At 46.0% G+C, this 14,917-nt stretch overlaps 1 protein-coding gene across 1 annotated transcript in view; it reads left to right on the top strand.

Annotated features, from left to right (window-relative positions):
- Positions 1-14,917, top strand: part of LIPC (lipase C, hepatic type) — a 161,228-nt gene that overhangs the window by 18,440 nt on the left and 127,871 nt on the right. Inside the window, exon 2 of the mRNA XM_054450000.2 lies at positions 3,111-3,238. Coding sequence (XP_054305975.1) covers positions 3,151-3,238 — 88 coding nt within the window. The 5' untranslated portion in view covers positions 3,111-3,150. The remainder of the gene's footprint in view (positions 1-3,110; positions 3,239-14,917) is intronic.

Here is a 14,917-nt window from a genome sequence, read left to right on the forward strand (position 1 = left end):
TAGGCCTAGGACCCTCCAGTTCAGGAAATCTCATACTCTGTGAAGTCCTCCCCTCTTCCCTCCCAGTAGCCTCCCGGGTCAGCTTCAAGAAAACACAACAGAGCTTGTGCATTAAAACCACCACTGGAAGGTCAGACCTGGTGATGGGGCAGGCTGGAAGAGCTTAGGTAGAGGTGAAAGCAGACACCACCCTGAAAGGGGACAGGTACCCACTCCTCCTTGTCATTTTCCGGGAGAACCTTATAGAATTTGAGTTGGCATGAGATGATGTTAGAGGAATTTTGGGTGGTGCAAGTAAAGGAACTACAAGATCTAGAAACAATCTCGAAGGCTTCTTCCCATGTAGAAAGTGTTCTTACCATGTAAAAAGTGGTAAGAAAGTGTACTCTGCAGAAATTTGGGGGGCGGGTGGGGGCACATGGTTGGTATTTCAGAGGCACTTGGATTCACTGGTTTCTTTTGATGAGTTTGTGTCCCAAATAAAATGGGGAGTGGGGGTGGTTACTGGCAGTACCCAGAGGAGAGGAGATGAGTGTGGGCACAGGGGAGAGGAGCCCGAGATGGGTAGCCAGCTGGTTTTACGTGCCAGCTTTATAGGAAAAAAAAAGTGGAACTTTCAGATTCTGCTTAACTGTGCAGGAGCCAGCCAAGTATCCAGGGCAGAAGTCCTTGCTCAGAAATTGTATATCTGATGGGCGCGGTGACTCACGCCTGTAATCCCAGCACTTTGGGAGGCCGAGGTGGGTGGATCACAAGGTCAGGAGTTAGAGACCAGCCTGACCAACGTGGTAAAACCGCATCCCTATTAAAAATACAAAAATTAGCCAGGCATGGTGGCGGGCGCCTGTAGTCACACCTACTCTGAAGGCTGAAGCACTAGAATCACTTAAACCTGGGAGGTGGAGGTTGCAGTGAGCCGATATCGCGCCACTGCACTCCAGCCTGGGTGACAGAGCAAGATTCCGTCTCAAAAAAAAAAAAAAGAAAAAGAAAAAGAAATTGTATATCTGACGGGATGGTCCGCAAGCTGCAGGGCTTGGGAGGAAGGTACAGTCATGGGACAGAACACAGCTTTAGACTGGGTCAAGATCATCCAAGTCTGCTGGTGGCTTCAGAAGGCCCTTTGAATGAGGCTCATCCAGACAATAATTACCGTGTTATCTAATTTTGCCCACTTAACATTTCCACTTGGATATCTAAGAGCCATCTCAAAGCCCCACGTGGCCAAGGCTGAATCTCTAATCTTCCCCCAACAGAACTGCCTCACTCACAGCTTTCCCTTCTCAGCTGACAACAACCCCATTAATCTACTTGTTCAAGCCAAAAACCTGGAAGTCATCCTTAACTCCTCTCTTTCTCCCACATCTCACATCTCAGCAGTCAGAAAATCCTGTGGGCTCTACCTTCAAAATATATCCAGCACCCATCCACCACTCCCCAGTTGCCCTTTACCATGCTGGGCCAAGCCACCATCACCTCTCACTGGGCCACTGTAATAGCCTCCTAACAGATCTCCCCACTGCACCCTGGCTCACTTGCAAACCAGAGTGATCTTTTAAAACGGTAATACAAATCATATCACCCTTCTGCTCAGAGTCGCCCCCATGTGTCACAGCATAAAAGTCAAAGTCCTTACAATGTCTCCCCATTCATTGGCCTCCTTGCTATTCCTGGAGCACACCAGGCATACTCCTGCCTCAGGGTCTTTGCACAGACTGCCCAAAGCTCTCCTCCCCAAGACGTCCACAGGGGCAACTCCCTCACTTCCTTCAAACCTTTGCTGAAAGTTTAACTTCCCAATGCAATTCACTCTAACCACTCTGCTTAAAATCCCTACCTTCTCCCCAACCCCCTGCTTTTCTTGTGGTGGTTCTCATTACATTCTACCAGTCTACATAAATATTTTTTGTTGTTGTTGTTGAGACGGAGTCTCCCTATGTCACCCAGGCTGGAGTGCAATGGCGTGATCTCAGTTCACTGCAACCTCCGCCTCCCAGGTTCAAGCGATTCTCCTGCCTCAGCTTCCTGAGTAGCTGGGATTACAGGCGCTCACCTCCACGCCCAGCTAACTTTTGTATTTTTAGTACAGATGGGGTTTCACCATGTTGGTCAGGCTGGTCTCAAACCCCTGACCTCATGATCCACCCGCCTCAGCCTCGCAAAGGGCTGAGATTACAGGAGACAGCCACCACGCCTGGCCATAAATCTCTTCTTTATTATGTCTACTGTCCGTTATCCAACTCCTCCTTCCTCCACTGATACATAAGGACTTGTATACCCCACATGCCTACAACAGTGCTTGGCACATAGTAGGCATGCCAAAATATATAAATGTTGAACAAATGAAGAAAGTTAAAGTAAAACTAGAGGCCCAAAAATATCACAAAAGTCATCTATGGTAGCCTTTTCCCTACCTGATTCTGCTGAGTGGCCTTACTTTTCAGTCCTCTACACAGCTGGAACATTAATAAACACAGAGGGGGAAGAAGTGTATTTACTCTTGGATCACCTCTCAATGGGTCACTTGGCAAGGGCATCTTTGCTTCTCCGTCAGCTCCTTTTGACACGGGAGTGAAGGGTTTTCTGCCCCTTTCAGCTGTAGAAACGTTGCCCCACCACACTTTGACCACAAGCATCACCAATTTCACCGAACCCAACAGAAATTTGAGCCCTCTGGGGGCTCTCCGCATGGCAGGGCCCTTTTCTTTTTCTTTGGGCTTAGCCTGCAATTTGAAACACCACTTTCCTGAGCCAGCATCCCCCTTGCAGCGCTGTCACAGGGAGGCTTAGGCAGCCACGTGGAAGCCACCTACCCCGACCTTTGGCAGAATTTCCAAACACAACACAGCAGCTTTAAATTGATTAATTTGGAACTCTGACCTTGGCCCCAAAAGGTAAGAATACATAACAAGGTATTTTATTCTCAAAATGTGTCAGGATAAGAAGCACTTCTGTAAATCGACCTTTTTAAAATAGATATAATTAGATTTGCAGTTGGGGGCAGTAAAGAAAGGGTCTGAACAGTGGATAACATGTTGAGAAGTTAATTATTAATGGGCAGCCTTCCCTAACAAAGTATCTAATAGGCATTCTGGTCTCTTTGGCTTCAGAAACTACCAAGAAAGCCTGGACCCCGGGTGAAACGGAGAAATGGACACAAGTCCCCTGTGTTTCTCCATTCTCTTGGTTTTATGCATCTTTATCCAATCAAGTGCCCATGGACAAAGCCTGAAACCAGGTAAGAGCCTGACTTTTCTCCAGAGATGGGCATGAACGTTTCTTTTTAAAATGTGTGTCACAAAGAATCCAGGGGTTTCTGACTGTATAGGACAGAGCTTGCTTCAGAGCATGCCAGGTGGTTCTATACATGACCTCACAGTTTCTCAGGGACACGTAGCCGTTTGTAAACAGAAATGAAATTTTAGAAAATCATCCCAGGATTAAAAGTCTTCTAAGAGTGCCTGCAGCTAGCAGTGAAGTCTCTCGCGTATCTGATACGGAAACAGTCATGCTAAAAGTTATTCAGCGGCGAATGATCTGAAAGCGATTCGGATCTTCCTGAGAGTTAATGCAGCATCTAATTTGCAACCGGGGAGCCAGGCTTGCAATGAAATGCTCTGTCGTGTTGGGGTTGTCTAACTGCCTGGCTCTCTCAGAAGAGAGGGGAATTTATGAGAGTGCTATTTCCAGTCAGGTCTGAAGTAGAGATATCATTGCACAATTTCTAGACTTTGTTTTGCTGCCAAAATTTTAGTCTGAGACTGAAGAATCCAGCAGCAGTCCTGTTTTGTTTGTAAATTCACAAACTAGATTGATGGCGAAAGACAGATCAAATGCCTGATCAGAAAGGTAGTAGAGTGGAGCCCAGCTTCCAGGCTAACCAGTGGACCAATAAATGACGGATCAGTTAATTGAACAATTTGGCCAAACTAGACAGGTGTTTGGGACTTTGTTTTGGTACTGGTTACTGGTCAGGAGCTAGTAACGCTAAGGTAGAGTCTTAGATTTTTCTTTTCTCTAAGACTAGCCTTGGAGAGAGCTCCGACAACTTTGAAAATCAGAAATTCCCTAACAGGGGATGTACCTAAAAATTTCAGAAGCTTTTTTCCCCTTTAAGAAAAAGGCTGTTCCTTTGTATTTGACTATAATTTTACTTCATAGGCCAGTTAATAACTGAGTAGCAGTATTAATTATTGCCATTCACTAAGCATTTTCTGTGCCAAGCACTATACTAATTATTTTTGACACATCATCTCATTTATAAAGCCACATCCAAAAATGACCCTTACATAATAATTTAGAGCCATACAGGTAAAATTGCTGGTAATCTTTATTCCCTTGGTTCATAGTGATTTTGCTAAAGGGCCTTTCCTGCCCTTTGCCCCAGAATGTTGTATTTGTTTGTTTACTTTTAATGAAGTTTGTAACACACTTCTAGAAAAGGGCCTGTATCATAAATCCTCAATGAGTTCTCACAAACTGAACCAGTACCCCAAAGCCTTCCTTGTGTGCCCCTTAAGCCTTAACACATATGATGTTTCCTTTGGGGAGATTTTTCATTAATAGAAACACATCGGTTGCTCTTTCGCATCTGGCTTCTTTTGTTCAACATTATGTTTGTGAAAGTGAACCATGCAGTTTCGTAGAGTTGAGGCTCATTCATTCTCACTGCTGTAGCATTCCACTGTGGGACCACACCACACTTCCTTCATCCATTCTACTGTTGATTGGCCAGGACTGTTTTTGCAATGGAGCCATGGGAATTGGAAGCTGTCAGTGCTGAGATAGAGGTTGAAGGGAGGGACGACCTGCCCCAGACTTCTGGGTATTGTCCAGATTTTCCTTGACCAATCTCATTGTCCTGATCAGCCTGCTTCTTTCCCCGGGGCCTAGTTTGTGCAAATGCTGAGGGAAGTGGCCACTATTAGCAAGAGGGTTCCTCAGGAAAGAGGATCCAAGTCAGGAGGCCTCTTGTTCTCTTGGAAGCAGAATCTCTTGGCAGAATTCTTTCTGCAAGGAGTGAGTCCAATCTGTGTGCATATGGCTGGTGTGATGTCTTTCTGGGGAAACCGCAGGGAAGCCGGTGTCCTGTGGTGGAGCCCTTGTCAGGAAAGTTTCTACACCAACGGTTCTCAATAGGCGCAATTTTGCCCTCCAGGGGACACTTGGCAATATCTGGAGACATTTTTGGTTGTTAAGACCAGGGAGAGAGTGCTTCCCTTCCAGCATCTAGTGGGTAGAGGCCAGGGATGCTGCTTCATATCCTACAATGCACAGGACAGCCCTCACAACAATGAATTATCTGGCCCAAAATGTTATCAGTGCAGAGGCTGAGAAACAATGATCTATACCAACCTTCAACTGTCACTCATCGAGCACCAGGAAGTATTCCCTCAAGGACCCTTCCTCTTTAGCCCCTCCTCCCAGCCTACTTCTTTTCAGTATTTATTATTAATGACATCTTTCTAATGGAGTCACTAATGTGCTGTGCACCCAGCATGTGCCAGGCACTCCACGGACATTTTATCTCATCCTCACCATATGGTTGAGTAAGCTGGCAGTTAAGTGCCTTGCCGGCGGTCGCATAGCTGGTCAGGGCAGAGCAGGGAGAGGTACCCGCAGCCTCAATCTGTCTACTGAGGCTGCAGTGCTCTCTGTCGAGCCCACACCCAGTGATTTGACAGCCAGAGGTTTCTAGAAAAACATTCTGCTCAGTTCCTCTCACAGAGAGGGAGATTCAGACAGTTGTTCCTGCCCTTCAGCACTAAGGGGGACTGGACAGAGTGAGCTGCTTGAAGCCCGCATGGCACATCACACTTATGCCCAGCCCCCACTGCCTGAGACCCAGGTTCCCCAACCGGTGTTGCCATGAGAGCCAACGCTGCTCCAAAGAGCAGCTGCTGCTCCTAGACCCTGGCAAGCCCCACCTTCCCAGTACTGGGCCCACTATCAACAGACACCTTCTCCCTCCCCTCCACCCCAGCCTCAGCTTCCAAATCCTAGGAGCAGCTGAAGCTACCTATTCAGTCAGTCCCTCATGAATGTCACAAGCATACGTGAGCACCTGCCATACGTAAGGCAGTGCCTGAGTACAACTCACTCACTCTGTTCACACACGTTTCCTCTCTTAAAAATCATTGAGGACCCCAAACAGTGTTTATTATGTGAGATATCAATATTTCCTTCATTAGAAATTAAAACTGAGAAATCTTTAAAATCTGCTAAAGCTTTTTAAAATAATAAACCCTTGCATGTTAACATATGTAATTTTATGAAAAATAACTTGTATTTTCCAAATAAGTTTTACATGGAGCAGAAGAGTGACATTGTTTTACAAAGAAATGTTGCAAATCTCTCTAATATCTGGCTTCACAAGACAGCTGGATTCTCTTACCTGTTTCTGTACTCGGTCTGTTGGGATGTATTGCTTTGTTTGAAATGTAGGAAGAAAATCTGGCCTCCCATAGAGGAAAAGGGAGGACATCCTAAGGCGATCTCCCTGGGGCCTTGGCCTGCAAACCACTGCGCTTGTGCACTGGGCACTGTACAACAGGGGGCTGCACAGCCGTCCCCACCTTGCAGGAATTTACGGTCAAATGGGGTGGGAGTGGGGTGGGGAGGGAATAGGGGGCCATGGGACTGGGTAGAGGGAGGATGTGCCAGCAATAAAAGAGCAACCATCTGTGGAGAATTTAAATACAAATATAACCAAAAGCTGCTCTGCCTGTCATTATCACAATTCTAAAGAATGTCGGCCAGGCGCAGTGGCTCACGCCTGTAATCCCAGCACTTTGGGAGGCCAAGGTGAGTGGATCACCTGAGGTTAGGAGTTCGAAACCAGCCAGGCCAACATGGTAAAACGTCATCTCTACTAAAAATACAAAACATTAGCCAGGCATGGTGGTGGGCACCTGTAATCCCAGCTACTTGGTAGGCTGAGGCAGGAGAATTGCTTGAACCCAGGAGGCAGAGGTTGCAATGAGCCGAGATGGCGCCATCGCACTCCATCCTGGGCAACAAAGTGAAACTCCGTCCCAAAAGAAAAAGAGTATCAGCGATAAAGGCAAAGCTCTTTCCAGAAAAAAATGGTTTTATGGCCAAGTTGTAAACAATCTCTGTGATTACTGTTGGGTTTTATGTAGTAAGTGTATGTAAACTTCAAATTCATCACATTTTTATCATTTATCCTTTCATAAATATTGTGTTCTACATTGACATTAATTTGGAGAACTCCTGGTTATGCACTTGGCCCCAACATGCACAGACTCAGGGGCGTGTTCTTGTTGCGAGAGTAAGTGTGTGATGGTTCAGATCCTTTGACGTCCTTGTGTCTCCAACCTCAGTGGCACTTATTACCTGCTCCTGCATGTAAACAGTAGATCTGAAATAAAAAATGATAGCGTAGTGGTTGTACAAACAAAAAACCAGAACTTGAATTACTTCAATTCTGTCATCTTAGGTGACCACTGTAAGCTTCTCATATGTGTTTACAATTTAAAGCAATAAAACAGATTGTGAACAATGAGGTGTAACATCTTGTTTGGTAGGTAAAAATTTGGACTCATACGAAAAATATTTTTACTGCATTTGAATATCTTAAAGTTAAAATGTATTTGTCTTTTTAAAAATTGTTCACTGGTTTATAACTAAAGAACAAATCAAGAAAGTAGTGATGCTTGCTGATTTTTACATAAATATAACTGAAAATACTTTTGTCTTACAGAGCAGAGGGTCATTAAAATGATCCATTCTGTGTGTCAAATACATGAGGTATACCACTGAGTCACATATGTAAATGTTATCAGCTAGAACATGGCAAGTGATGAGCACCGTGAAAGAGGAATGAGTAGAGAGGCAGAGTTTACTTCCAAGTGGAGGGAAGAAGGCCTCTTGGAGGAGGCGGCATTTGAGTAGGGTGTTGAAGGATGGTATCTGGACAGAAGAGAATGAGGCTTTCCTTGCACAATAGCAGAGGTACACAGCTGATAAAGTACATGTGCTTTTCAAGCTCGAATACCTTTCAAAAAATAGACCACCTAGGAAGAAAAAGAAAAAATATCCCATAGTACGGTCTTGATAGCAACACTGGTTAAACTGCAACAAACTGGAAACAACGTGAATGCCCAAGCGCAAACCACTGAAGTCGGGAACTCCAGCTATTGCTAAGCCCAACTTCAAAGAGGCATTGTTTTGAATACCTACTACTAGAAGTCACAGAAACTTTTGGGGGCAATAATGATGAAGTTCAGAAATACAAGCCTATTGCTGGCCCCTAAGCACTCACAGTTTAACACCAGGGATCTTAGCACAGAGGATGGGTTTCCAAGAGTCATGGAGCCTCCTGAGATGGTACGCAAGGCTGTGTGTATGTGCATTTTGAATGGGGAGCAGGGGTCAAAACTTTTGGCAAATTATCAAAGGGACCTGTGACCTCTGAAAAAGCTCAGTAACAACTGGTGTTGCAGCTTTGTAAAACAAGTATAAGAACATTGTATATGCAATAATGTAGGGAAGAAAATTGTATATGCGATAATATAGGGAAAAAAACAGGACTAAATAATCTACATGTTGAATCATAATTATGAAAAAACTGTAGACACATGCTGTATATTGCTAGAGATTCTAAGTACATTTAAAGATATATAAAGGGTTTTAAGGTTTGGAGAATTTTAAGTACTTAAATGTACAAGAAAAATAAAATAAAAAGGCCCTGATCAGCTACAGTTAGATTGGTCATCCCAAGACGACCCCTGGGAAAGGGATTTTCCACTGTCCTTCCGACCTGCCACCAGCACCCAACTTTGCAGGTTCAGCCACACTCAAAATCACTACCCGAGCAGGCTCTGTCAGATTTCTGAGAGGCCTCCACAATTACATGAAATGTCACCCATGACTAATATTTGAGATAGAGTCCGGAGATGAAACTCATTCTTCCAAGAGTGCGTACTGTTCTGGAATCAGCAGAGGGCCAGCCCCCAGAATTCCAGGGAAATTCTATCTTTCCCATGCAAGAGACCCTCCCATCCACGGCCAGCCTTCCTAGCCCTACAGCTGAGCAGGTCTGTGGTCCTGCTGAAAGGCCCACCCTGGAGAGGCGGGGGACAGCAGCCTGTCCTCCACTCTGCTTGCCTCTCACGGGGACCCAGGACTGGAACCCATATTCTTTCATTCTGAGCTGGAGAGAGAAACTGCAGGGCTGACGGTTGAAGGCATGGGGTCTGTAAGCTGACCTGAAAACATGAATCGCCAAATGAGCGCACAGCCAAAAGCCAAGAGAATCCGGTACCTGGCTTCCCACGATGGCCCTCTCCCTGCCCTCCTCTCCACATCAGCTGCCACGGTGCTGCGGGCATGCTGGGTCATCACAGGTGGCACAGCAGGGAGAGAGGCAGAAAGAGGCTGGGCCCCGAGACAGGGCAGAACAGTCCCCATTTCATCATGAGGGGAATGTCACCACCCGGGCCTCAGCCTGGGTGTCCCTGACAGCCATGGGCTCCACGTAGAACAGAGGTCACAGCGATTCTCACAGCCAGGAAGGTGCTGTGCGCTGGCTCCCAGGGGGGTGACCAGTTTCAAGTGGGGCGCTCTCAGCCGGGAATTGGGGTCCAGCCCACCAGGGAAAAGGGCTGACTAGGGGCCAATAGGACCCTCCAGATCCCTGCCCAGCAGGCTGGACTTCAGCCCCAAGGTGATAACTAGAACAAGGGGGCCGAGCCTAGTCTGTCCAGCAGCGGGTGGAGGAGCCACGGTAAGAAAGGCAGTCGGGTCTTACATTCAGGTACCTACTTGGGGCGAGAAGACCAAGTCCAGTCACTCCAGCCCTGGAGGAGTCAGGGCGCCCACCTGGCTGCCCCACAGAAGGTGCAATTCCTAAACATGGTCACAAAGTAGCACAGTGACATCTCAGCTGCTTTGGGGTTCCAGGAGAGGGTTTCTGGCTCAGGAGAATGGAGTTTCTGGGTGACTGGAAGATGGGGCTGTTGGCTAACTTCCCTTTCCTTCCCACTTAGGGCTCTATTTCCAGAAGCATTCCTCATTTCATTTTTTCCCCAGTGGGGCTTGGCTAGGGGTGGGGAGGCATGGGGAAAAAGTGAAGAGAAGACAATGAAATGCATGGAATGCAAGCGGAGGCCTCTTTGTCTACAGCATTTTCACCTCCACATGTGCAGGTTCATATTCATGGCCTGGTGAAGTCAGTTCTGGCACGGCTCTCCAGTGGACTGGCAGCGTCCCTTAAAAATAGTTCTCAGGAAGATGTGTAGGTGGCGACACTGAGTAGTGTTTATGTTCCAACATGAAGAGCAGGCCTCATTATGTGTGTCCTGTGATTACAACTGTGTGAAAATACATGTGTTTGAGAAAAAAATGCTGGAAGAAAATGCATGAAAATGTTTATACATCCGTTGAGTTTGTATCTAAACTTTTGTCTCTTCCCCTCTTTATGTAATGTTATAGTATGTATATGGTATATTGACTTTCATGATTTAAATAATCAGAAAATAAATTTACTACGAAATGATAAAATAAAGGAGTTTGACTACATCAGTGATCCTGGAACTGTAGTGGGTATCAAAGCACCTAAAAGGCTGCTTTTTTTGTTTTTCCTGAGACGGAGTCTTGCTCTGTTGCCCAGGCTGGAGTGCAGTGGCACAATCTCGGCTCGCAGCAACCTCTGCCTCCCGGGTTCAAGCAATTCTCCTGCCTCAGCCTCCAGAGTAGCCAGGATTACAGACACACAACACCACGCCCAGCTATTTTTTGTACTTTTAGTAGAGACAGGGTTTCACCATGTTGGCCAGGCTGGTCTCGAACTCTTGACCTCGTGATCTGCCCGCCTCAGCCTCCCAAAGTGCTGGGATTACAGGCGTGAGCCACTGACCCCAGCAAGGGCTTATTAAAATAAGATTCTGGGGCCCTAACTACAGAGTTGCTGATTCAGTGAGCTTGGGGTAGACTTGGATATTCGCGTTTCTCACCAGTTCCCAAATGATGCTGCTGGTGTGGGGACCACAGAGAACCACTAGAAAAAAACCAAAAGAACCAAGACTTGAACCTAGGTTACTGACTTCCAGGCTAGGGTGCTTCCTACAGAAACAACACGAGGCTACAGGGCAAACCTCACTTCACTTCTAACTCTCTAGGGTTGAAGGGGTGAGAATCAACATCTATTGCTCCTGGATACTGACCTCTTCCCCAGTAGCTACAACCCCAACAATATTTAAAACCCCAAGATATTTGTGAAAATGTATTTGTCCAAAATAAAATATCTACATGATAAAAAGAAAGCAGGCCTTGAAATGAAGAAAAATTCCCAAGCTGAGCATTACTTGTAATTGGTAGAAAAATAATCATTGCAAAAGCTAATTAACCATCCACCCTGAGCGGCTCCTTGGCAGGCCTGAAAATACGATCAAGAAAATTCTTTTCCTATGAGTGGGGCATTATCAAAGCTGGGCAGAGCTTATGGGTTATCCGTTGACTAGGACTGACCTTTCCGTGACTGCCAAAAACTTTCCAGTGACAAATGTTCCAGCTTCCTTGTCCCAAGAGAAACCAAAGTGGTAAGAAAACAAACTGCTTTATACTGAAACATAACAAGATCAACAGCAGCTGTGACAGCATTTATTAAACTGTCCGCTGTGTACCAGGCCCCATGGTCAGTAGGAAAGTATATCCCTGAGGGTACAAAAATGAAAAAGCGTACATCCATTCACCAAGGACTTCCCACTGTGCCAGGGTCTCTAGCCCCTTATGGGGTGTGTGTGGGGGCAGGGAGGTTGAAAGTTGGGAGAGGCACATAATTTCAACACAATGCAATTAGTTTGTAAATAACACTACATACAAAATGTTACAAGAGCCCTGAGGCAGCGGAGGTTAGCTGAGAAGCCTTTACAGAGGAGGTGATATCTGAGTTGAATCTTGAAGTTTCCTTCAAGAAGTGGAAGGACACTGTAAGCGGAGGGAAAAAAACATGAACCAGCCTTGCTTGACTCAGTGGCTGGAAAAGAGAGAGTGAAGTTGGGAATTCTTGAGATTTTGGGGAGGCCCTGGATGGGGTACATAAAAAGAAGTGGCCAGAGGGAAGGACAGCAAGGGCCATCCTCAGAAGTTTTGTCCTCATGCTGGAGGCAGGGCAGACCACTGATGAGGGGGGTTGTTTTTAAAAGGCTGCCTTTCCCAGATGGATTGATAGACTTATCTCAGCCTGGCTAAAACCCTGGCCACTCCCTGATAGAGAGCAAGGTTCCCAGCAGGAAAGGGCAGGGATGGGGCCCAGCAGGGACCACTTTTGCAAGCTCACCTGGCCCTACACCCACAAACACTCAGCTCTTCCTCCAAGGCAGGCCTCAAGGCTTGGAGCAAGTCTCTTTGAAGTTTTCTTATGAATTGCTATGCTTAACACTAAATCATGGGAAAGATTAACACCCATGAAACTGAAGCAGGAGCACGTAACAGAAGCTTAATATGAATCTTCCATCTTAAAAATATCTTATTCTACATCTGAAAAGAGAACCATTTGGAAATTCCACGTCATACTCACTTATAGACTTACAGCAATTTCAACTTTAAAAATTCATTCCCACCTGCATTATATTACTTGATTCTTACAATAGCCCTGTAAAGAATATTGGGTAGGAATTCTTATTCCCATTTTAGAGACGTAAACATTCACTATCCGCGGACCATGGGGAACACAGCTGACATCAATTGCAAGTCAGTTTCTGTGGTTTACTGCAGCAAGGGAGAGCTCACTCCAGACTTGGGCTTGTGCTGGTTGAGTCTAAGGAAGGTTGGAAAGCAAGGGGAATTCTGGATTGGATTCTGTCAAAAAGGAGTCCAATTCAATGATTCGGCATCATAATAATTTAATAGTTACTTATCGCTAATTATTATTTAATATAATCAATAAATGATCTAGCTGATGAGAAGATGAAAACAGGGCTGAGCTGGCATTGATACAGGAACACGAGTCATTCCTGTTAGTCAGAAGAGAGAAATGTTTAGTCATGTTTTTTGATTTTGGAGTGGCCTCCTCCCTATCTTGATGCAAACACACATGTGGAGGGTCTGTGCTGCACATGTTTCTATTCGGTGGGCATTGTCTCCATTCACTTGTGAATATTGTGGTCTGGCTGATGGCAGAGCTGGTTTTTGTTGCTGTGTTGTGTTTTCGTGTTGTCTCTCCCAAAGGAACTTGGGGAATGCCTTTGAGGTTTCTTAATACCTATGCCCTAGCTGCACAACTTTGGGTGATGCCCTTTACCTCCTTACCTCTGATCTCTCAGGAGTAACAGCGTCCCTTCCACACTGACGTTCTGGGTGTGAATGGGATTGATTAGAATGGTCATCGTGGTGCCAGGAGATCTGCAGTGGTGACCTCCCCTGGTATCAGCTATTTAAATGTTATCAGGAAAGAGAAATGTGGAAGCAAAGTTCTATCCATTTTAAGCATGTGACCTTTTACCCTAACTGAACCTTAATTGACTCATTTGCCTTGAGCAATTCAAAGATTCCCAGACACCAGGAGGACATAGATGGGATTCTGTAAGGATAGCCCAAGCAGTCAATGACGGTTATGCCATTTCTTGCCCAGTACTGTCTTATTCAGGGCCAGACATGCAGCAGTGTTTGATCAAGTGCTGACAATGAAAATAGATATTTGATGCTGTTTGGAAGAAAACTCATACGTTTCTTGAATTGAACTAAGGTGTACAGAAAACAGAAACCATTACTTTTAACAATGTTTAAATGTGCCAAGTTCTTTGCCTATTTATGTCAATGAATCCACGAAAACACCCTGTGAGATAGGTATTATCCCCACTTCACAGATGGGGAAATTGTGGCTCAGGGAAATTGTGGCTCAGAGTGTTGGAAACTCTCCTTAGACCACTCAGCTAATAATTTCCTCTCTGGTGTAGCTGAAACATGGGCTTGCCTGAAGGGCAAAGAGGCAGAAGCAGCCTCCAAGCCTCCCAAGGTCATGTGATTCTCATTGATGCTTACTTCTAGTGGTTCTGGTGTCCCTCTCAGAGCCCACATGGGTATCTTAGCCTTCAGAGATATCTCATTTGGTTTTGGGGGGTTGTTTTTGGTTTTTCTGAGTCTCGTTCTATTGCCCAGGCTGGAGTGCAGTGGCGTGATCTCAGCTCACTGCAATCCCTGCTTGCAGGGTTCAAGCGATTCTCCTGCCTCAGCTTCCCAAGTAGCTGGGATTACAGGCATGCACCACCATGCCCAGCTAATTTTTGTGTTTTTAGTATAGTCGGGGTTTCTCCATGTTGGCCAGGCTGGTCTTGAACTCCTGCCTCAAGTGATCTGCCCACCTCAGCCTCCCAAAGTGCTGGGATTACAGGCCTGAGCCACTGTGCCTGGCCAAGATATCCCATTTTGGATAGGGGAGCCTGGGACATATTCTCAACTTCTGTGGGTCTGGCCACTTCTTATCAGAAGTTTCTGCTCACCTTACACAACTATGAGTGATTGCCAGGAGCAGCCGCAGTGGTCCAAGGTGAAAAACCTCTGGATGAAGCCCTGGACCCCTCACATCTCAGCCTCCATCACTGCCCCTGGCTACCCAAAGTCAAGCCCAGAAACACAGATGTGAGCACAAACCCGGGCAGCCCAGAGAAGGCACAGCCCTGTGATGTCAAGCCTGAAAATTCTGGGCTACTTTTAAGGTCACCAGGGATATTTCGAAAGAGCTGAAGCTTTTTCCTCCACCCAAGAATCCTCTATCTTCCAGGTTGTTTTTATGAGCTGAAGAGGACCCTCCACGGCTCCTCGGTGGCTTGGTAGTATCAAGACAACACCTGAGAAAGCTCCTTTCATGCAAATCTCTGTCTCACGCGTGTGACGAGACCACCAAGCAGGCTTTGTGTGAGCAACAAGGCTGTTTATTTCACCTGGGTGCAGGCGG

The sequence above is a fragment of the Pongo pygmaeus genome, chromosome 16, assembly GCF_028885625.2.
Source record: "Pongo pygmaeus isolate AG05252 chromosome 16, NHGRI_mPonPyg2-v2.0_pri, whole genome shotgun sequence".
In the NCBI taxonomy this organism is placed as follows: Eukaryota; Metazoa; Chordata; class Mammalia; order Primates; family Hominidae; genus Pongo; species Pongo pygmaeus.